Source organism: Pleurodeles waltl, chromosome 5, assembly GCF_031143425.1.
Source record: "Pleurodeles waltl isolate 20211129_DDA chromosome 5, aPleWal1.hap1.20221129, whole genome shotgun sequence".
Taxonomy (NCBI): Eukaryota; Metazoa; Chordata; class Amphibia; order Caudata; family Salamandridae; genus Pleurodeles; species Pleurodeles waltl.
This window is the reverse complement of record NC_090444.1, coordinates 7,581,457-7,609,261: the sequence shown is the minus strand read 5'-3', so window position 1 is coordinate 7,609,261 and position 27,805 is coordinate 7,581,457. Positions and strand designations below refer to the sequence as shown.

Genomic DNA, 27,805 nt, shown 5'->3' with positions numbered 1-27,805 from the left:
TGAAGGTGGCTTGAGAAATTGATATTTCATCTATATGCTGTGTCCACCGAAACACGCGTAGGCGGGAGGCAAGAGGCGAGAGAGAACTCAATGCCTATTATTTGGAATTGAAGGCAAATGTCAAGGTGAATTTTTGTTCCGATTGGCTGTCAGAAACCAGTATATGAACCCTGAAGATTTATGAATGGCTAAAGAAAGAGCCACAGTGTTTGAAATGGACAATCATCTAAACCATTAACATCGTGCGAACTTAGACAAATTGTTTAGAAAGTTTTGTGCTATCATCTGCATAATAACGAATCAAACTGCACAATTTAAAAATTTCATATTTTATATATTTGTGATGTTTATTTTTGTTTGATTATTGTTTTGTGTGTATGTCTTTAAAAAATGTGTGTTGTAGTTTGGTTTCTCAATGGTGTATTTTTGTATCACTAGTGTTTGTGACTCTGTTGGTGAGTCTAGGGTAGTCAATGAATTGAATTATGTATTAGGTTGAATAAAGTAATTTGTTCTATGAAGGTGTAAGTATTTTTGATTCTTCTATATTCTGAATAAGGTAGGAGAGATTTATATGCTGTGTTTGTGTGTTATTCCCAGGATTTCTCTCCTTATCTAGTCAGGGAACCCTTTTTAGTTTTGATTACAATAGCCTTTCTACAGGAAACTCATTTATCACCCCGAGACGACTGTCAGTTTGCTCACTCCTGGGGACAAAATAATGTATTTTCCTTCTATAGCTCCTACTGCCTAGTAGTGAGTATACTTGTCCACAAATCACTACCCTTTATTTATCAAACGTGCATCACTGACAAGGACGGCAGATACCTCGTCTCCAGTTCCTCTGCAAGCAGGACAGTCCTGCTGATAAATGTTTATGTCCCTAACACTGACATTTCTGAGTTTTATCATAACCATACAGTCTGGATACCTCGCTTTCCAGCGGACCTCAAAATTCTTGGTGGTGATTCAAATATTACACATCACCCTCTAGTAGACTTCTCCAGAACATCCATAACCACTAATACACGCTCACTGCATGCACTTCTAGAACTACTGGACACATACTATCTCTCTGACGTGTGGCGTACTCACTACCCATATACTAAAGGCTAAATCTTTTACACTGCTCTCCCAAGATTCATGGTCGCCCCTTGATTACTGGTTTGTCTCCCATAACCTCATACTCTTCTGGTCATGAGATGTGACACACATGCCCCATACACTCTCAGATCATGCTCCTCTCATGATACCACACACTTGCTTTACTCCCAGACAATGGCAGGTCTCAGAACCAGCGCTTCACGATGCTGTGTTCCAATCGGACCTCCTTGCAGCTATTAACGAATAGTATTCATTGAACTCTGTCTCAGTTTCCAAACAGGCTTTCTTGTAGGAGGACTTTAAGGCTTACATTAGAGGGGTCTGCATCTCAACACAGTCAGGCGTCTTAAAAAGCAGACGCAAAGACTTGGCTCAGGTAGAAAGGGAACTGCGGACTATTGATTCTATTTCTAAGGGAGCCTAAGAATCATCACTGAATAAGCGATCACTCCTACTGCTAGAAATCCACGACTTGGCAGATCGAGAGGTGACATTTCTTTGCAAATATGCCCACACCCGATATTATGATGAACGAGACTGGTGGGATCATTCCCTGGCCCAAATTGTAGGACCTAATTACTAAGCCATGTACTTTACAAACCAACAATGGCACTACGATCACAGGTGATGAGAATATCGCCCCCCCACCTACTTGATTAGTACTGAACCTTATACACCTTACGTCATGTGGACACTGTGGGGGAGGCTGATTCTTATCTGAGATTGCCAAGGTCTGCATTACGGATTCCAGAAACCATTTCTAGTGGCCCCCATCATGCGGGAAGAAATCTCACAAGACATTGATGCCGTAGGCGGATCTAAGATCCCCAGGCTCGATGGCTTCACGAGTCACTTTTACAAGTCCTTTAAACCAACCTTAATCCTGCACGTCCCTGAGGTCTATGCAGAAGCCCTCGAGTACGTCATTCTTCCCCCCACTTTACGGGAAGCTGTTACTATTTGTCTCCTCAAACCTGGCAAACCGCCACACCTTTGTACCACATACTGTATAGGCATCTGACACTCCTCAATTGCAATAAAACAATTGTAGTGAAAGTCACAGCAACACGATTAGCACTTCTTATGGAACGCACAATTTCCCCTCTTCAGGCGGGCTTAGTACCACAGCGCTCCACCACCAATAACTGCATACAATATTTGCAGTAATAAACGAAATTAACCCAACTCTTCCTGCGGCTGTTGCCCTTCTCGATGCGGAAAAGGCATTTAACTGCCTCGAATGGAAGCTACACTGCAAGCTACACTTGAAAACTGGGCATTTCCCAGGGCTTCCGTGACCTGATCCTGCTCCTCTATGCCAAGTCTGTGGCCCGGCTACTAGTCAACAGTCATCTCACCAATGCTTTTCCTACATCCCAAGGTACCCAACAGGGGTGCCCCCCCCCTTCTCTTTATCATCACCCTTGACCCACTAATTCAACACTTTAAGGAGCGACACCTACACAGGGGATTGCCCCTCAGAGGGGTCCTATCCTGGCTACTGTGTACACCGATAAAATACTGCTGTTTGTGAGATCCTGCCTTGCACCTTTCCCAGACATCCGGGAGGTTATCCAGTTCAGTGCACTTTCTGGCCTCCTGATAAATTGGCATAAATCTGAACTGAGTACCTCTAAAATTATGTGATGACTCCCCTAAATACTTGGGCATCTTTCTTCACCGACAAAAGGATGAAGTGGTTTGTTGTAACTATGGACCTTCCATCAACACCTTCTCCTCCCAAATTGACAGATGGCTCCATCTTCCATTCTCCATCGCAGGTCACATTGCGATTATTAAAATGGTAGTGCTTCCCCACTTCCTTTACCTGTTCCTCAACATTCCAATTCTGCTGAACATTTCCTTCTTTTCTACACTGTGTACCCTTTTAACGCGCTTAATATGGGCTGGACGCCGCCCCGGAATTAAATAGGAAACACTCACTCTCCCTTATTCTAAAGGCAGTTTTGGGGAACCAGACTTTCATCACCTTTTCAAACTACTGGTATCACCCGGATGCCAGACTTCCATACCTAAAACCAGAAATACACCAGGTGGATCACCTTCTCTTGTCATGCCTCCTCCTGAAGGGATTACCTGAGAACTCTGAAATAACCACACCCTTCCACGACCTGCTGCGCATGGTCTAAGCTTCAAAGATACCTAAGGTATAATGTCCTCTACTCACCAGATATTCCTCTTGCTAATAACCCGTTGGCTTCCAATGACACGGGAAACATTGGTACATTCTCCACATATCAGATCCGTACCCTGGGTAATCTCTTCACCAGTGTTAAACTAGACCTCCGCTTCATTTTCAAGGTCGATGGGGCTACCTCCAAGATGGACCATTTTGTCCATCTCCAACTGCACAGTGCACTAAGGCAAATATTGCCCACATTCACTGAAGAATCAGCCCAACTCCCCCCCCCCCCCTCCCCCCCACACCATGGTTATTTCGACATTGGAAAGCAGTAGGCTTGTCTCCCGCCTTTATCACAACAGCCTTGAGTTGCGACCATTGTGCCATACTGCAGGGCGAGTGGCTCAGGGGAGGGATTTGAACTCCCTAATCTCTGACAAGCTATGGCAATTTTGTTGCATGCAAACTAAGCTGGTTTCAGCAAATAGCCAACACAAACTCCTGCACTATAAGTTCTTGCACCGTACGTATACAACCCCCCCAGGCCCTTACCAAATTTGACCCATCACGTTCTCATAATTGTCCAAATGTGCAGCCGACTTTGCCGATTTTGCTCATCTAACTTGGAACTGCACCATTATACAGGATTACTGGCACAGTATATTCACACTTCTTTCCACTAGGTTAGAGCACACTGTTGACCCTGACCCTCTCCTGGCACTCCTGGGGTATGTCAAGCCTCTGGAGCTGCAAAAAAAGATTTACGGCAATGGCACTTTTATTGGCTAAATGGGGCTTTGCTGTATTCTGGCACAGTAGTAGTAGACCTAGCACTAAATCCTGGTCAGGCAACTCATTTATTGTGATACCACGAGTGAACTCTACGCCTCACTTCTCCCTCTGCCGCCCAGTCCCAGGGATATCTGGGCCCTCTCTCTTCTTACTTATTGACTCTCAATGTGAAAACCTCCTTCTGATGTTGTGTCTGATTCACTACCAAGGTTCAGTTTGTGACTACTGCCTAGCACTTATTCAGGTTTGTGCACTTTGGTTCGATGCAATTCATTTTTCTTCGTCACTACTATTCTGTATACTGCAGAATGTGGCTATGAATGTCGTTCTTTGAAAAGCAACAAAAACATTTTTATTTTTTTTAATTGCCCAGACTCATGTGATACTCCGCAGTGTTAGATATAACAGTAGTATTAGAAGCCTGTCCTTCATCCGTATCAATGAGAGACGTAACTTGTCTTGAGACTGTGGACAGTTATTTGTGGTTTAGTAGCTGGTGAATTGTGGGCCAGGGAGACCTTTTAGATACCACACACTGAATACTTACCTCTTTTTCAAACTTTAAAGCACAAGATTAAGACTTGTTGACTGTGGAATTAACAACAGTTCACCTTTCACAAATAAGTGAAGAGAAGCTTTCAGTTTTTTTATGGTCTCTAGCCAAGTATGAATGTCTGCAGGATGGTGAAACAATGACCTGTCAATTGCCCCTTCTGTCCATTCAAGGACTGAGGATTCATCTTTGTATTCTTCCCACTGTGGCACCTCAGTCACCAGATGGGCCCATTCAGTTCAGTAATATTATGTTTTTATCATTGTTACTAGGTGGAAGCGCAGTCGGAGACCAGGTCGGACGGGAGTGTGGTCCAGCGCTGTCGCATTTGTCATGACAGTTTATTATAGTAGGCTCTGGAACAGGAACCAGGAAAAGGGCTTTATCAAGCTGCTTAGTGACCATTAGTCAACGTTAACAGGACACATCACTGGATGTGTTAGCCCATCCCCACACCCAGCAGTGATATTGTAGACCACCTCAATCTAAGTATGTGGGCACAGAGTTCATACAATGTCTCTCTCGTGGTATGTTGATGGTTTAAAACTTTTATTGCACTTACATATGTAAGCAACACAATCATTTCCTATGTATAGTACTCCAATTCTTTTGGGTCGTGTTCTTGCTTTATAAAACCCTCTAATTAAAAATAAACATATAGTTATAGAAAAGATCGAGACTGAAGTAATTTCTGCCACATGTGCATCATTGAAGGATGCCAAGGGGGGGGGAGTCGGGGTGTTACTAGACTATTTACTCACATTGGAATAAAGTAAGGTGGCCAATCGGCAAGGTGCTCACATTTTATGAGGCTAGGGGTTGGGGTACACATTGCTGACACCCTGAGTCCCTGTCCATGGCATCTAAACATAAATCCTCTGTTTGAGTCTCCTCATTAATCCACTCCCAGGTTTCCCCAATGCGGGCCACAGAGTTTATCTTTTTTGAACAAGGCTCATGCAGAGATGAAACCTTTGCTTAGTCTTTTCCTATTCAGGCAAACAGATTTATGTATTTTTTTCTAATGTGTGGGCACAGCTTGAATGGACATTTGAGCACTTTAGATAAGTAAATAACAATATATGATGTACGGTATAAGAAAGTTTACAGTGTTCAAACATCTAAGATTGCAGTCAGTACTTTCATCAAATGTTCATTTTATTACAGATCAGCAAGTTAAGAAAATACACTGTACGGAAGTAGAAAGAATACAATTGTTGTCTACACGTGATATAGGAGATTGTAATCACTGCTCTAAGTAGAGAGACCTCTTATTCACAGGTTGTCCAGCAAACTGTCCTGCAAAGTCTGTACAAAGGGTGGCAGCTCCTGTCCCGCATGAAACCATAAACCTCATGCACACATACTTTGGGGGCTACAATCCTCTAAGGCCATTGGCATCTGAGTTCCAAACAACCCCCAAAACTCAACTTGTCCTCTCCCAGGCAGTATAGTTAATGAAAGAAAGACACTGTCAACAATAAACAACAAGAACATAAGATCCAAGATAACAAACTCTCAATTTTACTATCATAAATGTCCCAAAACTGTGGATATGAGCCCTAGAAGACCTTGCAGGTCTCACGTAACTGAGTAAAGAGGCAGAGCCAAGTCTTATCACGAGGTGGTCAAAATAGTTGTAATACCACAGTAAGCTGGGAACACTTGCATTCTGTCCAGGTTTGATGCTCTCTAGAGTTTGCATATTGTCACCTCTGTGGTAAGTTGGGACCTTTTCTTGACTAATTCTTACGCACCTACGATGACTGCCACTATTTCTGTTCCAGCTCTTGTTCAGGTATTTCACCTCCAATATCTGTGAGCAGGCGTAGATCTTTTGACGTAGCAACTGATGACTGTTTCAAATGAAAGACCAATCAGTACGTCTTAAACCTGGTGGCATTTTTGATGCCTAATCAGAAAACATTTGGTAGGAAATGCTCTTTCATGTTTATAATATTCAAATAGTTTCTCCCTGGTGTACAATTTCAGACCAAGAGTTAGCTATTCCTTTGTAATGAATGTCTTGTCACTCTGAAGACAGATACAGTTTCTCCCTGGAATGCATGTTCACACATTAGGTTCCTCCTGTGGAAAAAACACGTTGCAAGAAAAGGTTGTTTCTACCTATAATGACTATCTGATCAGCAACTGGTCACATTTATGGCTTCTGTACATGCATAGTGTGGGTTTTGGGATGCTGCATTAATAGTCCCTTTGTAATGATGGCTTTGCCACATTCAGTTATTCCAACGCAGGCCTCGATAAATCATAAAAATGTTAATAGACCTGCAAGCCTAATATTTTAGTTCATTGAGCCGTTGTTAACTATGAAACCACTTTCAGATACGCGAGTTCGGTATGCCTGCTATATAAAAAACAATTTTGTTTGATTTAATAAACTTTTGCTCCATAGGCAAATCTAGCCACATACAGGATATACCTGACCCCTGATGTGCCTCTTTGTTCGTTGACAGCAGGGCTGGCAGGAATGTTTCTCAAATCATATTTAAAAACGATCACTTTTAATAAATACATAACTAAAGCATGGAGTGGTAGCACACAGTTATTTGAGGTCAGCAGACTTTCCATTGTTACGGCCACAAAGTTTCCCTCTGACATGCAGTTTTAATGATAAAACTAAACAGTGTACAAACAATAATATTTGGAAATGGAGTTTTTGCAAATATTTGTCATTTACAAATCTCCAAGTAAAAGTGTTCTGATTTATTTTGCTTCTATTTAAATCTTTGTTTGCATCACACTTTTGAATTTTTTTTTTATTTTTTTTAAATGTGCTTTCATAATTCCTAACATTTTGAATATTTTTACTTTCTATTTCCAAGCTATTTAAATGTTGTTAGAAAAAAAAAAACTGACATCCTACAGCCTTTTGTTTCACAATGATTGTTCAACAACTCACTTGACAAAAAACTCTAACCGTAGTAAGAGAAAGAAAAGTGAACACCATTTTCCAAGACAAGCAGCAATTAGTAAAAAGACAACCTGAAGTTTGCACTCGATCCTTGAACAGACACCAAATGCGTCAAGATAAAAACAAGATTGAAAAGGCATCTTTATATCTCATTCAATTTCCGAATGGACAGAACACCAGTTCCTTTCCAGCTTGAGTTCACTCCCCAGAACAGACCAAGACTTAAAACAGCACGACCTCATAAAATCTGACTCCCTATATCGAGTGGGTGAGTAGATTTTGAAGCCTGCTATGGTGTCGCTCCTGTGTGAAGGACAGTTGTCCCACAAGGGATGACTGTCTGATGTTGCATTAGTTTGGGTTTGGTATGGTTTCTCTCTTGTGTGGACTTTCTGATGTTGAATTATGTTTGCCTTGGTAATACATGCCTTGTCGCATTCAGTACATTTATAGGGTTTCTCACCAGAATGGATTTTTTTATGCTGTTTTAGAGTCTTCTTCGTTCGGAACTCATAATTACATTCTGTGCATATATAGGGTTTCTCCCCGGTGTGGAGTTTCTGATGTTGCGTTAGATATGACTTTCTAATAAATGCCTTATCACATTCAGCACAAATGAATGGTGTTCCCCCAGTGTGGACTTTCTGATGCTGCCTCAGCTCTCCATTTGTTATAAATTCTTTGTCACATTCTGTGCATTTATACGATTTCTCCCCAGTGTGGATTTTCCGATGTTGTTTTAGCTGTCTATTAGTTTTAAATGCTTTGTCACAGTCATTGCATGTATACCGTTTCTCCCCAGTGTGGACATTTTGATGTTGTGTTAGTTGTCCATTGGTAATAAATGCTTTGTCACATTCTGTACATTTATATGGTTTCTCACCTATGTGGATTTTTTGATGCTGCCTTAAACTTGTCTTCGTTCTGAACACTTTATTACATTCAGTACATTTATACTGTTTCTCCCCAGTATAGATTGTCTGATGTCGTTTTAGCTGTATATTAGTTTTAAGTGCTTTGTCACATTCATTGCATATATACGGTTTCTTCTCAGTGTGGATTGGTTGATGCTGCTTTAGGTTTGTCTTGCTTCGGAATACTTTATTACATTCCGTACATTCATACAGGTTCTCCTCAGTGTGGACTTTGCAATGACGCTTTAGATTCTTCTTCCATCTGAACACTTTATTACATACAGTACATTTATATGGTTTCTCCTCAGTGTGGACATTTTGATGGTGCTTTAGCTCTCCATATGTTATGAACGCCTTGTCACATTCTGTACATTGATATGGTTTCTCCCCAGTGTGGATTTTCTGATGGTGCTTTAGCCTTCCAATAAAAATAAATGCTTTGTCACATTCTGTACATTGATATGGTTTCTCCCCACTGTGAAGTTTCTGATGTCGTTTTAGCAGTTTATTAGTTTTAAATGCTTTGTGACATTCATTGCATTCATGTGGTTTCTCCCCAGTGTGGACTTTCTGATGTTGAGTTAGGTGTCCATTGGTAATAAATCCCTTGTCACATTCTGTAAATTCGTACGGTTTCTCCCCAGTGTGGATCTTTTGATGCTGATTTAGATTAGTCTTCCATCCGAACACTTTATTACATTCTGTCCTTTGATATGGTTTCTCCTCGACGTGGACACTCTGATGATGCATTACGTCTGTCATTACAAAGAACACTTTCAGTCCATCAATATGGTGGATCTCCATTATGAAGTTTCTGATGTCTCTCTTGCTCTTTCTAATAAATGTGTTGCCACATTCCAGATATTCATACGGTTTCTCTCCTGTGTGTTCTTTCTGATACCAGGTTAGCTCTTCCTTCGTAATGAGCACCTCATCAGACTTGCTTCAATATGTCAGTGTCATGCCTTCAATGTATATCATCTGATGTCTAAGAGCCAAGTACAGTCCTTATTTGGCAGTTTGGGTTTTCTGCTGTAGAAAAGGATTTTGGCGAGGCATTAGCCTTCAAGTGAACAGATCCTGAGGCATACTGTTTTTTACATCACTTTCTGCACAAGTGATGTTTAATTCCTTTGCCTTTTTCGTTCATCACTACATTTATGTCACCTGTTAAATTAAGAAAAAGAAACACTGAATACGTTTAAATACACAGTCTATAAAAAAAATATATTAGCAATTAATTGTCTATATAGACAAGTGCGCTGAAGAAATTCTCGATTGCACTTTCAATGTAAAGGTGCAGCAGGCAGAGTAAGAGCATACTATCCTTTCATGATCTCCTTCTAACGAGGAGTGTAGACTCAAGGAGTAACCAGGATACCAGAAAAGGTTTTTTGTTCAGTGAGTGAGACCCTCTCTCCATGACACACTACAATGTCCTCCCTGGCCCTCATAATATTTTGTCCACATAAGCTACCCACACCAAATTTGCATCCTTCCAAAATACCCCCGCCCCCCCCCCCCCCCAACACCCTAGGTGTTCTTGAGGTACCCAGAGTTTGTAGGTTCCCCAGGAAGAGACCAAGAAATTAGCCAAAATACAGCAAAAAAAAATCTTTTGTTAAATGGGTAAAAAAGGGCTGCAGAAGAAGGCTTGTGGTTTTCCCCCCTGGAAATGGCATCAACAAAGGGGTTGCGGTGCTAAAATCACCAACTTCCCAGCTTTCAGGAACAGGCAGACTTGAATCAGAAAACCCAATTTTTCAACACAAATTTGGCATTTTACTGGGACATACCCCATTTTTACGATGTTTTGTGCTTTCAGCCTCTTTACAGTCAGTGACTGAAATGGGTGTGAAACCAATGCTGGATCCCAGAAACCTAAACATTTCTGAAAAGTAGGCAATATTCTAAATTCAGCAAGGGGTAATTTGTGTAGATCCTACAAGGGTTTCCTACAGAAAATAACAACTGAAAAAAAAAATATTGAAATTGAGGTGACAAAAACAGCAATGTTTCTCTATGTTTTACTCTGTAACTTTTTCCTGCAATGTCAGATTTTTTTAAGCAATATACCGTTATGTCTGCTGAGCTCCTCTGGTTGCGGGGATATATAGAGCTTGTAGGTTCATCAAGAACCCTAGGTGCCCAGAGCCAATAAATGAGCTGCACCTTGCAATGGGTTTTCATTTTATACCGGGTATACAGCAATTCATCTGGTGAAATATAAATAGTGAAAATAGGTATCAAGAAAACCTTTGTATTTCCAAAATGGGCACAAGATAAGGTGTTGAGAAGCAGTGGATATTTGCACATCTCTGAATTCCGGGGAGCCCATACTAGCATGTGAATTACAGGGCATTTCTCAAATAGACGTATTTTGTACACTCTGTCTTACATTTGGAAGAAAAAAATGTAAAGAAAGACAAGGGACAATAACACTTGTTTTGCTATTCTGTGTTCCCCCAAGTCTCCCGATAAAAATGGTACCTCACTAGCGTGGGTAGGCCTAGTGCCCGTGACAGGAAATGCCCCAAAACACAATGTGGACACATCACACCTGCGTTTTTAGTCCTGGGCTCCCAGCCATCAAGGGAAACTGACCAAACACAAACATTTCTAAAAACTATAATGCAAGCATAAACACAAAATGGTAGCAATGGTATATACACAAGTTGCACCTTCCATAAGTGTCCAAACATACAGAGGTGTAAACCTCCTACTTCCGAGATCCACCCACGGTGCTAAATGATTGTCTACCCTACTATCAACAAGTAGATAAATAATAAATTCAAAGACAATACAACCATAGCACACTATAGGTTAAGAAACACGAAGAGAAAAATTCAAAAAGTATGTCTCTTCGACTGATCCCAATGGTATTAGCAAGTCTTCTGTGTTTCAAAAAATACTATTTGTTCTTCAGTCCATGTATGATTATCTTCTTTTATTCAGAGGAAATAACAAATATATCTTCATTCCAGATGTTTATATGGACAGCCAACACATGTTTTGTCACCAATGTGACTTTGTCAAGGCTGTAAGATATACAAATCGTCAAATGTATAAGCAATAAATGTATAGAACATGACAAACTGGCTAAATGTGAAGAAAGTTGTTTATGATATTTAATAAGCCACCACCCAACGTGGAGGAGAAGAAAACAAACAAGCATTTGCAATGCAATAGGTCTCGCATTTGTGAGAGTTAGAGCTATTTGGATTGTAAATGACAATGTCTTTTACCTACATGTTTTGGTTTGGAGTGTAGTGGATGAATGCCAGGTGCAACAGCAACCCTCCGAGGCCTGTCGCTGCACGAGAGAGGACACAACAAGGCCACCATCTTGGGAGTGTTTTTACTTCATTCCTACAGAGTGACTGTGATATTATACACAGTAGACCATTGGTTGATGGGGAAATGCTCTCCGCCTGTGACAGCGAATGTGGAGGGTATTTGAGGTGGGGCCTCTTCAAATAGGAATCAGTGCTATTTGAGCGCTCTTTTAGACAGCGCGGAAATGACATCTGCAAGGTTGCAGTAGCTTTGAGGGGACTGTCAAAAGCCATGACACCAATGAATGAAAAGAGGAGGAAGTCATGGCCTTTGCTCCACTTTTGTGACCTATGATACGCTGCTTCTCTCACTGTGGTACCCTTGTGTTAGCTTCTTTGCTCTACAGGGTCAGGAAAATGGCTGCCCCTACTAACTGAACTCTATTTGAAGAGGCCCAATTTACATCCAAAGGCTAGATATATTTTGCTATCTAGCTTGAGGCCGTGAAGTGCTTGGGTCTGGAGTCACAACTTCTTTTCCACCATTTTGGAGTTATTCCCAGACTGCCCCAATATGCACTAGACAAAGAAACCTACGGTAGAGAAAGTGGCTTAATGGCCAAAGCTCCTGACTTTGGAGCTGGGGAACACAGTTCGTGTCTCAGTGGTGCCTCAACATCGTGTGATTCTGGGCAAATCACTTAGGCCCTTATTACAACTCTGGTGGTCGGGGGAGAAGTGGCGGTAATACCGCCAACAGGCTGGCGGGAAAAAAAATGGAATTATGACCATGGCGGTTACCGCCATGGTCATCCGCCGCTTCTCCACTCTGACCGCTGTGCTGGATTCTTCGGTCTCCAACCCGGCGGCCGTCACCAGACCACCGGCGGTATCACGACCATGCATACCGCCATGGATTTCGGGTGGTTTGGAACCACCATGAAATCCATGGCGGTAGGCACTATCAGTGCCAGGGAATTCCTTCCCTGGCACTGATAGGGGTCTCAACCATCCCCCTCCCCGAGTCCCCCCCTCATACCCCCTGCCCCCAAAGGTGGCAGGAACCCCCTCCCCCAACATGCACAGACACACACCCCCTCCCCACCCTCACCCCAACATGCACAGACACACACCCCCTTGCCACCCCCACCATGCACAGACACACACCCCAACACACACACATACACTGCAACAATACATACTTACACACATACAACAGACATGCACGCTGACCGACCGCACACATTTCCCGTACACACAACCCCCCCGCATGCATACACGCACTCACACACCCCCTCTACATACTTACACGCAGACCCCCATGCACGCACACAACACACAAACTCCCCCACCCCCTCCCCTAATGGACGATCAACTTACCTTGTCCGTTGATCCTCCGGGAGGGGACGGGATACATGGGGACTGCTCCGCCGCCAGCTCCCCGTCACCAGAACACCGCCACACCGAATCATGGAATGTGATTCGGTGGGCGGTGTTCTGATGACGGGCAGTGGAGGTGGATCAGCCTCCACTTCCCCGCCGACCGCCAGTATGGCTGCTGGCGGCTCTCTGTCCGAAAAAGGATGGAGGGCTGCCAGCAGTCATAATACGCCGTGCAGCAAACCGCCTGCAATGGCGGTCTTCAGCACGGCGGTTCCTCAGCAGTCTTGAAAAAGACCGCCGAGGTCGTAATGAGGCCCTCTATCTCTCCTAGCTACCAAAAATGAATGTGTTCTTGTGTAATGTAACCGGTGTGCACGTAAACTGCTGTTATACCTTTGTATCGAGTTCGCGCTATATAAAACTGCAAAAAATACAAAATAAATAAAGCACTCTAATACCTTTGTATCAAGTTTGCGCAACATAAAACTGCAAAAAAGTAATAATAATAAAAAAGATCCCATAGACATTGCAAAGAAACAGCAAGATGTCCGAAAAGTAGAGAGAGGAAAAAAGCAACATAAGGCCATGCAGTGCACAGCTGCAAAGCAAAAGAGAAAAATAGTGCGTCACACTAAGTTACATGGCCGATTGTGCAATAATCTATGTAACATGGTCAGTCTCCAAGGCGGTAACAAAGCAGCCTCAAACCGGGGCACATGTAAAACATTTACCAACAACATCAAGAGATTTTTGAAAAGTAGGCCCAGGAACCAATAAAAGTGATGGGCGGGAGATGGGCGCAGTTAAGGCCCACAGAAAAGGTTACAACATGCTGAAGAGCAGTGCTTGTGCGCTGCTCTGCTCAACCTAAAAGTGGTACGTTTGTGTTATGCATGTAATGGTGCCACACATTGTGAAAAGTATGTCCTGTGCCACAAGTGCATATGACACATTCTCTCAGTCACTCATAAACTTGTATCCGTTCGTTCACAAACGTTTATACATCTCCACAGACCACACTTTAATTAACACACGACAGCCCTGTCATAGTGCCCCTAATCTAAGTATTTTGTTCAAATCATTATCTAGCTCTAGGGACATTAGGTTTAATGTCAATGAAGCTGCAGAAAATGTTGATGACCCCTGTTCTGAGACAGCAGTGTGACAACCAAGAGGTGCACCATGCCTAGTGTGAGACATCAACATTTAGGCACACAAAGTGAAAGGAAAAGCAACATGAAAAATCTATATGACTTAAAAGCTGAAGCCCACGAAGTCTTAGAACATACTAAAAATACACTGTAGCATGTCTAACTATAAAATAAGCTGTTAAATAAAGTAAAACATCACTTTTCCTACTAACGCTTCCTGCTTAAAATCACTTTCTTTCTTTCCCACTCATAGGCCTTTCCCCTCCTCCTAGTTTGTTACCTGCCTCTCCCTTTGCGTCCCTTTTGTACTTCCTGTCTAGAACCTTTTCACACCTAATCCAATCGCTCGGTTCTCGGCCATTGGCCTCCACCCTCCCATTAATGTTTGCGGTTTAGTTTATGGTTTACGACTGTTCTTTGCAAGCTGAAGCTTCGACTTCACTGTAGTATACTATTTAGAGCGCAATGACTTCAGGTCAAAAGCGGCTTCTAAGAATGTAAAAAGTAATCAAATAAATCATGACGTGGATGTGGCTTCAACAGCCTATTGAACTACAAGAGAGGACCGCCTGCACTCCGTTTACGAGGCTTTGTTACTTCACAACAATTCAGCTCTTGAAATACGTTTTTTTTTAATAGTTATTGTAGCTTGAAGTTGCATGAAAAATAAGCTCTCACACAGCATTGAACGAAGCGCACAGAGCCGCACGATCCATGCTACTGCAGAAGTAAACATACTCACAAACTTGAAAATTATTAAAGCCAATAGTCTCATCTGTGAGGCTTGGGAAATTAGTTCCGACAATCGACATGAGTGATCACGTCTTCAAAACGAGTTAGAGCTATTAGCGTTGTGAACTCCTAACCGGACTTTTGTTGCTACAATATTGTAAAGAGAAAAAAAATGCACGTGATCCCACAATGTAGAACTCAGCGTGATCACGCTGAAATTGAAAACCCAAAAAACAAGCGCTTTAACAGTTAAAAAAAAAAAAAAGAGGTCGCCGCCAACAACAGATGAGGAATGGAAGCACAAGGAAACTGCAGTTGAGCGGTGCGCCACTGCAAACAACGTGAGTGATGTATCGCTGTCTGAACCACCTAGGAGGCTGCACAGAAGAGCGACACTGGACTGGACCAATGGTAAGCAGCAGGTGGGAGCAAAGTCCGTTATACAATACAACAGGTTCTCCAACCAGCGCATGCGCGCTGCCTAGGCTCAACCTAAACACAATTTAAAATAATATAAGAAGAGAAAAAACAAGAAGAGATGATAAAAAAGAGAGTATGTATCACTCTATCAATCTTTTTTACTTCTATCTATCTTTGCAAATCTATAATTCTTTCAATGTATCTATCTTTTCAAGTGCATCTATCTGCAGGGTTATCGCTATCAATCTATCTATCCAACCCTGTCCACCTGTCTTTGTAAACTGCTCTGTTTATTTTGCACGCCTCACCATCTATCTTTCTTTTCAGCCTTCTCTTTTTGTAATAAAGATTTACAAAAAACATTACAAAAAACCATTAGCAGGCAAGAGGCTGCCAGCCAACACCAGATCACTTGGCTTTTTAGGTTCAGTGTTAGTTTGACCTTGTGATTTTACAAAATGTATGAGTAAAATATAGTTACTTCTAGTGGTTTTCTGTCAGACTTCATCACATTTTAGTATTTTTTCCTTTACTCAATGATTTTTAGATTGATGAGGGCCCGGCTGCTTCCCCAATTGTTGCAGAAACCATGGCAGAATGAATCAAGAATTGCCAAAGTCAAAAGGCTGGTGGCCGACGCCAGATCTAGTGGCTTGGACTACAGCATTTATAATGCCATCCACTAGAGAGACAATAAAACATGGTCTCAGGCCGGGACTGCGGCATTTATCGTGAAATCCGCCAGAGTGAAAACGAAACATGGCTTCAGGCCTGGAGGTCAGCACTTATAGTGAAATCTACTAGAGTGACAACAAAACATGGCCTCTAGCATTTATAATGAAATCTTCTAGAGTGATAACGGAACGTGGCCTCAGGCCTGGACTTCAGCATTTATAGTGGAATCCCCTAGAGTGACAACAAAACGTGGCCTCTGGCTCAGACTTCAGCATTTACAGTGCCATCCACTGCAGTAGAAACAAATCATGGCCTCAGGCCTGGACTGCAGCATTTATAGTGAAATCCGCTAGAGTGACAACGAAATGTGGCCTCAGGCCTGCACGCATTTATAGTGAAATCCGATGGAGTGGTAACAATACATGGCCTCAGGCCTTCCCGTGTAGCCTGATTCGGAGGGACAATGGAAAAGAAAAAGAAAAAAAAAAACCACATAATTCCAGAGTGCTTGGGGGTGGGGAACACGTGGTAATTCTGTTTTTTCAATAACTACATCAAAACCAATGACAGCTAGCTAAGAAACTTTTTGTATAGTGAAGGGAACCGCTAGGATGGTGCTTCCTTCACACATACAGAGCTGACCGCTTGCCAGCTGTCATCTTTATATAGCATGAATTACTGTCTGTCACGGTGGTGGGCATTAAGTCCTCCACCACTGTGACGAAAGGTAGCCTGTCCTCCATAGTCTACCAGTAAACTATTTTTTTTTAACATATATATTAAGATTTTCAAACCAAATCATGATTCACTTTAAACTTGCTGGAGCTCTTTCAAAATGCTTCTGAGGCTTGTGGACTCTAGTTAAGCATTTGCTAACTCTTGCAGGGTCCTGGTCCGTGGGTTTTGCTAAACTGCAGCCGGTCCAGCAAAAGACCATGACTTCTTATTGCATATTTCTATACCTCGGAAGCTGTGCTGAAGCATGCTGCAGTGGGGTCTGCAAATTCCAAAACAAAAAAAACCTTTTAAAAAGTTTGTTCTTTGAAGGGGAAACCTTCAGGGCTCCCAACATGGCCTGGGTTCACGTTCTCTCCGTTAGTGTGGCATTTCTTTTTTTTTCCAGGACATGGGGAGTGGGTGGCTGATTCCTATAATGTCAGCCACAACATTTTTCTCATGTTGCAGCTAGTTAATCAGATCCATAGAAGATTTCTGGAACTAGATATGGACGAGACAAAAAAATAGCTCCTTCATCCAATAGGACTGAGATATTCTTTAAACTGTGGGCCACTGAAGTCCACTAACACGGATTTGTGAATCTCAGTGTAATAACAGTTACAATAATTACATTTGATAACCATTTCAAACCCACCAAACACCAATTACATAAAAGCTACTGAATCGATTTAAACTAATCCAAGAAAAGAGGGAGTTATGCCTTTCTTCTGTGTGTTGTGCAAGTCCTTCAGGTCTGTTTCTGTATAGAGAGCATAGGTTCCTGTTGGAATTTGTTAGACCTGACAGCCAGAGTGCCATTGAAAGAAAAGCATTTGCTGTGGTCTGGGCACTGATGAAGCTGAGACCATACCTGTTTGGAACTCACTTCCGGGTTTAGACAGACCAAAGGCCCCTCAAATGGCTCATGCAGATAAGGAGTGAAAATCCTAAACTCTTGAGGTGGTCCATCAGCACACAGGCAATTGACTTTACAGTGGAGCATTGGCCTGAGAGAGTGACCACGCCAATGCTGACAGTCTCTCCAGATTCTTCTGCCTTAGTGATGAGAGCTCCCAAGGGGTTGGGTAGCTCTCCCCACTTTCAGCTGGGGGGGGGGGGAGGACGACACATGTTAGATCTGACAGGCTTATGGTGGTCATCCCCCAACTTTTTGCCTGCCTCCCTCCACTTTTCTGACACTGTTTTTGCTGGCTTTAGGGCTCTGTGCACTTTACCACTGCTGTTGAATGCTAAAGCACATATGCTCTCTCCCCTTAACATGGCAATATTGGTTCCTACCCAGTTGGCATATTTAACTTACCTGTAAGTCCCTAGTAAAGTGTGCTACCTGTGCCCAGGGCCTGTAAATTAAATGCAACTACTGGGCCGGCACCAGTGATTGTGCCACCCACATATGCAGCCCCTCAACCATGTCTCAGGCCTGCAGTTGCAAGGCCTGTGTGTGCAGCTTCACTGCCACTTCGACTTGGCATTTCAAACTACTTGCCAAGCCTTAAACTCCCCTTTTTCCTATCTAAAAGCCACCCCTAAGGTAGGCCCTAGGTAAGCCATAGGGCAGGGTGCTATGCAGGTAAAAGGCAGGAAATGTACTTATGTGTTTTACATGTCCTGGTAGTGAAAACTCCTAAATTTGGTTTCCACTACTGTGAGGCCTGCTCCTTGTTAGAACTGCCCTCATATACTCTTAAGTGGTAAATTCTGATCTGAAAGCAGTAGCCATGACTTGTGTGGTATCGCCAGACTGGTAATAGAAAATCCTGCTTACTGCTGAAGCTGGATTTAATATTAATATTTTAGAAATGCCACTTTTAGACTAAGGGCATTTCTCTTCACTTATTGTCGTTTGTGCCTTCCAGCCTTTCTCCAGTCTACGTCTGGTCTGTGCTGGTTGACAGCTTCCCTTGTGCATTCCACCCAGACAACCATAAACACAGAACACTCAGTCACATCTGCATTCATCTGTATACTGAATGGGTCTCCCTGGGCAGGAAGGGTGGAGGGGCTGTCTCTTGCACTTCAAAGGTCAGTGGCCTGCCCTCACACAAAGGACTGATAGCCCCCCCCCCACAGGGGTCCTGGCAGGCAGGGCAGGGCTGAAAGGGGGAACTTGTGCACTTCAAAACCACTCTTTGAAGTTTCCCCCACTTCAAAGGCACATTTGGGTATATATAGTGGGTCTCTGACCCCACCAACTCAGACACTTCTGGACCTACACCTGCACCCTGTCAGAGGAGCTGCCTGGCTGCCCAAAGCGCTCATCTGGACTGCTTTGCTGAAAAGGACTGTGCTGCCCTGCTTGTTGCCCGGCTGACCTCTGACTGTTGGAAGGACAGTGCCTTCATCCTTAAGTCCTCTCCAAGGGCTTGGATTGAGCTTGCCTCCTGTTTCTGAAGTCTCAGGGCAACTTTAAGAAACTCCTTGTGCGTCAAAAATCAATGCAACGCCTGCAGAAATTGACGCAAAGCCTGCATTGTGGCTGGGAAATCGCTGCTTGCTGACTGAAACGATGCAGCACCAACTTCTCGACAGAGAATTTGAAGCAGTGCCTGCCTTTGAATGGAAAATTTGACACATCGCCTACCGGATCGACAAAGTGCCTGCTCCTTCTACCAGCAAGTCAAGCATTTTCAGAGCTTCGTCCGTGGCCTCAAAACACCCCCGCATCGCAATGAGCAACCACGACTACGCGCCGGAAAAACAATGCAAACCCTTGCAGCGTGGAAAGAAACAACGCATCATCTGTGCCCCGCCGGAAAATCTGACACAACACCCTATTTTTCAAAGCAATCTCCTACTCTGTGGTCCCCGTGCATCGTTATTTTTGATGCATCCCAGATACTGTGTGTTACAAAGAAGTAGCTATTGATATCCAAGAACTGAGACTCTTTTAAACCTTTTAAGTCATATTTGTGCTTATTGGATCTTTGTCGTTTTGACCTTATTTTATTCAGATACAAATTACCTATTCTTCTAAACCTGTGTGGTGTATTGTTGTGGTGTCTTCACTGTGCTACTGTAAAATGTATTGGACAAATACTTTACACATTGCCTTCTAAGTTAAGCCTGACTGCTCAGTGCCAAGCTACCAGAGGGTGGGCACAGGATCATCTGGATTGTGTGCGACTTACCCTGGCTACGATTGTGGCCCTCACTTGGACAAGGGTGTATATCTCTGCCAACTAGAGACCCTATTTCTAACAGAATTAAAATGGGAAAGACCACTTGTGGTCCCAGTTTGGAGGGTCCGCTCAAAACTTGCAATGCAGAACTCAAACTAGATGAACTTTTATAGGAATATTTTGGGCAGATTCGTTGAAGGAACTACCCCGGCCCATTTGGGGCTCTACACCGAAATCCAGTAGGAAAATGTATGCGATTCGGAGCCTTTTGTGGGATGGACCAACCATCTCACAATCTAAGCTGAACCTCTGCACTCTAAGAAGGACCCTCATCTCAAGAATGGCTCCGCTCCTGGTAATTCCCTCTTTTAAAAAACATTGCATTGGTAGGAGGTCTTTCTCTGTAAACACACTACCCATGGAGCAAACTTCCAAAGAGAAAACAGACCATCAATACGGAGCTAGTATTCAGACAAGCAATAAAACCTCACTGTACCCAAAATCATGGCAAGAAATCACAAGTATCTCTCAGGGGTGCATCATCATTAGAGATGTGTGTGTTGTCCTGTCCTCTAATAACAGCACCCAATGGTTAAAAGTGGGGTTTGTGAGTCCTAGTCAGATATGTCAGTGTCTTTGTAAGGTTTTAGCAGAAAAACACCACACAGCAGGCCTCAGGGGAAACAAAAAACAAATGTGGCATTTTTTTTTTTTAAGTTTGGCTTTAGATGGGTATTAGATTTGTATTATAAGTGTGCTCCTGCAATCAGGGCTGGATTGGAGATCCAATGCAGCTCTGGCAACTTTGTCATACCAACCCCCGAAGGATGGAAACAAGAGTATGTGGATTATCCTTCTTTTGTTACTGGGGCAGATATTGCAGCACCATTGCAAAACAGCCCGAGTAACAAAACCAGCCTGACCCTACTAGCCTCCTGGGGAAACACACGATGTCTGAAATGGCCAGTCTGGCCCTGCCTACAGCTTTGAATGGCCTAAAACGCTGTTTAAATTGCCACTACAGTTTTACAATGAGGCTACTACCTCAAAGAGTAAAAGGTGCAGAGCAAATGTGACCCCAGTACTAGTGGGACCGTTAATCTACGATCTTTCTAAAGTCACCCATCTCAACACCCTGCCTCCCCCCAACAGTGGTCAAGTGTAGGCGCTACGCACAGCGGGTCTAGGCACTATCTACAGCAGAGCGGATATACAAATATGGGCACAATAAGGTCTGACCCTGAACAGAATAGATGTAGATGCTATATAGAGCAGCGGCTCTAGGTGCTACCTGTAGCAGAGCAAGTGCAGGGACTATGAAGAACACAGTGGGTCTAGGCGCTACCTACAGCAGAGTGTCGTAGTTAGGACTCTTGCTCTAGGCAAGACAGCTGGTTAAAGGATGACAGTACTTTTGTTTGTAGGCGACTATACCTATCCTACAACAAGTCGCAACTGTTGTCCCAACCTTACCGGCTCACTAGCAGCACCTCACCAGAAACACAATAGTAAAAGGTGATTTGTGGCAGCCTTTACGCATGGACTCGAGAATAAGACATCTCGGGGAGTGTCGTTGTTAAACGGAGATTACCCCTTTCTCACAGATATATCATGTCTCATACATACACAGGCAATGACAAAGATGCAGTAAAGTTTCAATAGTTTTTATTTAACACAACTGCAGTTTGTGATATGTACAGAATTGTGAAGACGAGAGTCATTATTACAAAGACCCCCACCATCTTGCAATGCAAAAAAAAGAGACATACGAGATGTAATATGCCCTAATACCCTGATGTGAGAGGCCTGACCTTCTAACTGAAGGAGAGCTGGGTTTGCTAAACCTAATCTGCCAATGCCATGTCCACGAGAGGAGCCCCCAACCCTCATTACCTTGGAATGAGGTCTCTATCTCAAACTCCGTAGGGACACGAAGACGGGGGTCAGTGTCAAGACGACGTGCAGCATCGATATCAGCGATGGTGGTGATGCCCTCTGATCGGAATCCCTCTGATTATCTGTCTAAAAGTGTGATGTATTTATACAGATCTACCGGGACCCCTGACATAGGTGTGTTCCCAAACAATAGATAACAGACATGCTTGGGACGGCAATTAATATAAACAATCCCTCGAAAGTATAGAGAGGGAAAATCCCTAAGTGTGAACACCTACTGTTTGTTTGTCTTAGTTGCTTGATTTTGACGCCTTTGCGTGGTGGCATTGATAATGCAAAGCATAACAAGTGGCCTAACTATAAACAAGGCAGCCATCTTAGAAGAAATAAATAATTAAATGGGCTAAGACAGAGCAAGCTAAGTAGGTTAAAAGTCACTAGGTGACAGGGGCACGAGTCTGCAAGCCAAAGGCTAAGCTAACTCCTGTTATCCCATTAAAATAAACTAGGATTCACTACACCCTCCCCATTGCAGTAACAGGTATGACAAAGGTACAGGAACCCAAATGCTAAAATTGCTCTGAACTAAAAAGCTAAAAGCATAAAAACTAGCTAAAAAAAAAAACATTAAAATGTGTTAAAAAGGAATAAAAACAGTTAAAATACATACAGAGATGTTAATGTCAACCATGACAAGCACAGCGTGCCAAAGCATGTCAAATTAAATGCATACTCTTTAATCGGGAATGGCAAGTCAATTCATTAAATTATTTGCTGTACGCATGATCTTGAAGAGTGTCATCGAAGTCACCAACCAAGGATCTAAAAAATGAGTCAACATCATCTGATGTTAAATCGAGTTCTGAACGGACAAACGGATCCACAGAGCAGTAGTAAGCAGTACTTTCTGGTGTAATGTCATTCGTTGCAGTGCCCTCGTCCATGGTAGATCTCAAAACGGAAGGCTCATAGGTGGCCTCGCGGAGCAACCTCAGTCTCAAGGGGCATGACTGTATATGAACCCTCATCAGGGACATCAGCAGTTTGTGGTCCACAGGAGATGTCGATGCAACAGCAAGACAGACCATAGGCAGATGTTCAAGAAGGCACCATATGCAGTGGAAAACTGGCTGTACGCACCAGAGAAGGGGCCGAAATGACAACGACCAGTCATGCTCCAGTTTCACCAGTAAGGGTGTACCGAAGATCCGAACCATGCGTTCACGGCACAGTGGAGTTGGTGGGAGCGGCTCCATTGCTCTGTGTAGCTGGAAAGAAACAACTGCTGCGAATCAGAAGAAATAGCAGTAGTAGTCTCCCAATCAAAGCAAAAATAATTGGAAAGCCACCAAACACAGTTGAAAAGAGCGAGTGGATGGCTGACGGGATGACTCCGAAGACAGTCTGGAAGATGGACACAAAACCAGACCCGACAGCCTTAAAGAAATGAACAATCCCAGTGGTGCTTGAAGCACTGAATATTCTGGATACCAGTTCTCCAAAATGCTTGGGGAGGTTGGTATTTAATAGGGATTGTATCTCAGCTGATGATCTCGCAATCTGGAGAGCATACGTCTCCTTTGCGGATGTCAAGGCGACCTGTTTTTGATACAATAGCGCCTTTAGCCCGCTCAGCTTGTCATTGTTCACATTAATAGTATCTATGTGGGGCCATATGTCAGATTCGTTTATCTCTTGTGTGGGGGTGGGGGAACAAAACATGTCCAAAACACGTAACGACCTTCGAGACCCAGATTGTGTAGGCAATTCCTGGCCGCATGCCGCAACAACTTTGATCGTTCAGTACCTCATAACTTCCATTGGAAAGTACAAGAAATACCGGATGAATAAAAGGGACGGAAGAACCCTTCAGCAAACAGGCCAAATTTGCGACCCCCGCATTGCAAAGACCGTGAAGGGACACCTGCTTACATGTCATGGAATGACTAACAGCAGTCTCACATTCGCTTCTGCTAAGAAACACCTCTGTTTCGCCGTTCAGACATTTATAATCAAAGGGCCATTTCCACACTTCCTTAATATAGCTATCTCCTAGTCGCTCGTACCTTCCCACTGCAAGATGTTTCAGGCAGCTTGAGAAACGAAAGGTCGAAATGGGTAAATTAATTATGCCATGTAAGAGCCAGATAGTTGAAGGACTCTCGGCTACCGTGAAGGGCAACTTATCTAATTTTTCTATGTGAAGCATGGTGAAACCAGCCTCCCTTTTAGCCATTATCTGTAGTTCTCTGGAAAAATTAAAAGCAGTGAAGAATTCACTCCCGTTAATATATTTCCATGGAATAGGGCCATTTTTCAGTGTCTGTAAAGTCCAACCCAGCTGCATAATGGAACGTACCTGCGTTTGCCCATGATATAACCCGGACAAGTCTGTCTGAGTAATATCAATAGCAGACGAAACTATATTTGATAGTGAATAAATTCTGTTGGACAGAGTACTCATGCCGGTGTCGACAACCGCTAAAGTCTTTTCTAAATTTTCCTTATCCAATTGCCTTAAACGCGCAGCAGCCTCAATCTGTGAAAGTTTCCAAATTTTATTGAACATAGCATATAAAAACCTTTTCGAGCGCTGTTTTCTAGGACCCAGCAGAAAATCCTGCAAGTCTACATCTTCAGAAAGAGTGTTCAGGTGTTTCTTAACTGCGGCTAACGTGTTGGTCTGTACCCATTGCTGGCAACGCTTACCCACACTGTATGTCGTAACTATACCTGTATGCTGACCCGATACAAAGCGAGGGTCTGGCCTGTGAATTGAAAAAAACCCTGAAGAGTTAAAAAAACGCACTTGACACTCATTAGTGTTTGCGGGCCATATTAACCACCCACCAGGATTGGAAAGTGAAGAATTATAGGCCCCAGCCTTAACCATTGCATCTAGCTTTTCCCCAGTGATACTTAAGCAAATATTGCCAATCTTTAAACCTTGCCGGAGTGGTGATAATGGGCGTGTTCAAGTCTTACATTTTTGCTAACCCCAGACAGGATGTCTGCTGAATAGTGTCATTTAAGAAAATATTTTACACAGGAATCTGGCATGCTCAAAGTAAAGTTTCCCTACCCTGTATCTGCCAATCTTGTGTTCCCCATACACGTTTTAAGTCAATAGTGCTCTTCCAGTATTCGTAACCTTCAACTGCGAGCCCGGAAACAAAGGGATCTGAATAAATCAATTTTGTGTCAGTTAGCAAAATTTTCCTAATTTGTGCTGGAGGTATTTTAAAATAATATGACTCTGCTTTTTTGGTGTCATGCCCAGAAAAATATGTAAATTTATCACTATAGTATTTTGGGCTCCCCACCAGTGGTGTAGAACAGTGTTCCCACTGTGTGTAGTTTAATACTGGCCTGATTCTAGTGGCACGGTGTAGGTAGTAATGTCCCCAATTGTTATAGCAAAACATTTCCCCATAATTCATTGCATGTTCATATACATTATCACTTTCAAAAGCGGAATAGTCCTTCATTTCAGTTAGCATGGAATCAACTGTTTGGACATCCCAATCATCAGAGACAACATCAGGTGTAATTACGTCGGTCATAGAAATTTTGAACACGTATGGTATTTGAATAATTTCTGTAGGCCCATATATAACAAATGGAACTTTGTCCCACACAATCCCATCAGAAATCGGTATTGCTGTAATATTTACAGAGGACAAGTCCCTTCGGACCTTATGTAAGAAAGGATATGGAGTTAAAACTTCATCAACAAGCTCGACAGAGGAGCGATCAGGAATATAGTGACCATTTATGAGCAAAAAGAAAACAGTCACAAAACCAATCCATAAAAATAATGCAAAAAATGTCAAACAGAACCATAAATAGTTCCATGGGTATATCAAATAGTTATTTTTAAGCCATTGATACAGCTTACTTCTTGTTAAAACATTGTCAATCACAGTAGTGGATGAGTCTGAAGAAAAGTCATCAATGTCAATGAAATAGCCAGAGACAGTCTCTGCAAACACGGGAGCTGGAGCACTATCCGTACTTTGGACCACTTCACGTGAAGGCTCTTGGTAAATGGTGTCATTAGTCTGTGATGTGCTTGTGTAAAAAACAGCCAAATCTTGGACAGGAGTGGTCACTGAAGTGGTGACAGGAACTAGCAAGAGTTCATTTTCCACCCTCCCCATGGTCGAGGAGGTATCTGGAATAGCATTGGACATTATTGCATAGTCCGTAGTAGTGTTGTTCATCCTACTATGTAGATGTATGTCCTGTTGGGTAGTGAGAGGGGATCAGGAACCACCCAAGGGACCTCTTGGTCTACTGTGAAGGATCGGCCACATCGTGTAATATGATGTCATCGATTGGCTCTCAAACTAACAGATTTATCTCAGACAGCGGTGGTAAGATGACAGTCCTGGTACCTTGAATTCCCAAGACCGGTACAGGCGCTCTGTGTGATGGACTGAATTCCTTCTTTACAGCGATCTTCTCACGAACCAGATCCCTAACTTTAGGAATCCAGCCAGTCGAAGTTTTCACTAAATCCCTTATTCCTAAGGTGCCAGCACTTGCAGATGATTTATCATCACGAAATTGCAGAAGTTCCTGTAAAACAGTGAGACGTTCATTTATGTCAAATGGTATTTCTGCTGCCACCATACCAGAGGCATCAAGATCTGGGACATCTATAGGTATCCCAAAGAGAACCTCATATGGAGTGCGTCCCCCCAAGGACCATCTTGGCGGATTATTTAGTGCTCTCTGGACCCCATATAAGTGATGTAACCAACTGCAGCCTGAACCTAACACTCAAGCTGTTAAGGACTGCTTTAGATCACGATTCCACCTCTCCACGACCGAATTTCCCCCGGGATGGTATGGTGGGGAGTAATGGAGTTCAACACCCATCGTCCCATGGTATCCCTGAATGCCTTAGAGGCAAATGCAGGGCCCTGGTCCGAATGAAATGCTGCAACCGCATTTGTACCGATAAAGATCAGCAAGTCTTTTATAACAGTCCGAGCGTCAGCCGACCGCTGTGGCCATACCCACAGGAATCTAGAAAAGGAATCTATAGCGACTAGTATATATTTGTATGCACCATCAGGCTGTAAGGGACCACAATGGTCCAGGTACACACACTGTAGTGGCCTGTTGGACACTAAGAGGGATGTCTGCGGTGGGCGTTTGATATTAGAGCCCTTTATCTGTTGGCAAATGTCACAGCAAAGGATATATTTTTTTGTTCGCCTGCATAGACCAGGCCACCAGAAGCGTTTCTATAAGAGTGTTATCGTGGCCGATATACCAGCATGTGCAGAAGCGACACCCTTATGCACTGCTTTAACTATCTCTGGTCTTTGTTGGGGATCACTCGATCTCCAACCCCAGGAATTTTTACGTTGGCAACATTCTGTGCACTGACATGGTAAGTATAATTTGTAGGGTATCCTTTCGGAAGGGGCTTGCCTGCAGCCGAAGCTTTCACGGCAGTCAATCTCTCATTATCCAATCTCGTCTGTGAACGAGTCACTGCAGCCACAGAAGCCGTAGCCACTGCTGCCTTGGCCGCTTCATCAGCCAGCGTATTACCGGTAACGTGTACTCCTACACGTTGGTGGCCCAATGTATGTACTACATGGACACACAGTAGCTTATCCTTAAGATCAGCCACCCTCCCCCACAATATTTTGTGTTTTATGGTGATCCCTTTAGAATCTTTAAACCCGTTCAGTTTTCAATGATAGAGATACCCTAATCACCCGCCTCCGCTCCACCGGAATCCAAGGCCAGGCCCTGGACTGGATCGCCTCCTTCCTCTCAAACCGTTCCCAAAGAGTTTACCTCCCTCCGTTTCGCTCAGAACCCACCGAGATAATCTGCGGCGTACCCCAAGGCTCATCACTCAGCCCGACACTCTTCAATGTCTACATGAGCCCCCTCGCCAACATCGTACGCAAGCACGACATCATCATCACCTCCTACGCCGACGACATGCA

The 27,805-nt window shown here is 43.3% G+C and overlaps 1 protein-coding gene across 7 annotated transcripts in view; it reads right to left on the bottom strand.

Moving 5' to 3' along the window:
* Positions 1–5,708: 5,708 nt before the first annotated feature.
* LOC138295234 (zinc finger protein 345-like) overlaps positions 5,709–27,805 on the bottom strand; it is a 38,651-nt gene continuing 16,554 nt past the window's right edge. For all 7 annotated transcript variants that reach the window (XM_069233418.1, XM_069233420.1, XM_069233419.1 and 4 more), the window contains one exon: positions 5,709–9,608. In XM_069233418.1, coding sequence (XP_069089519.1) covers positions 7,677–9,245 — 1,569 coding nt within the window. In that variant the 5' untranslated portion in view covers positions 9,246–9,608 and the 3' untranslated portion in view covers positions 5,709–7,676. The remainder of the gene's footprint in view (positions 9,609–27,805) is intronic.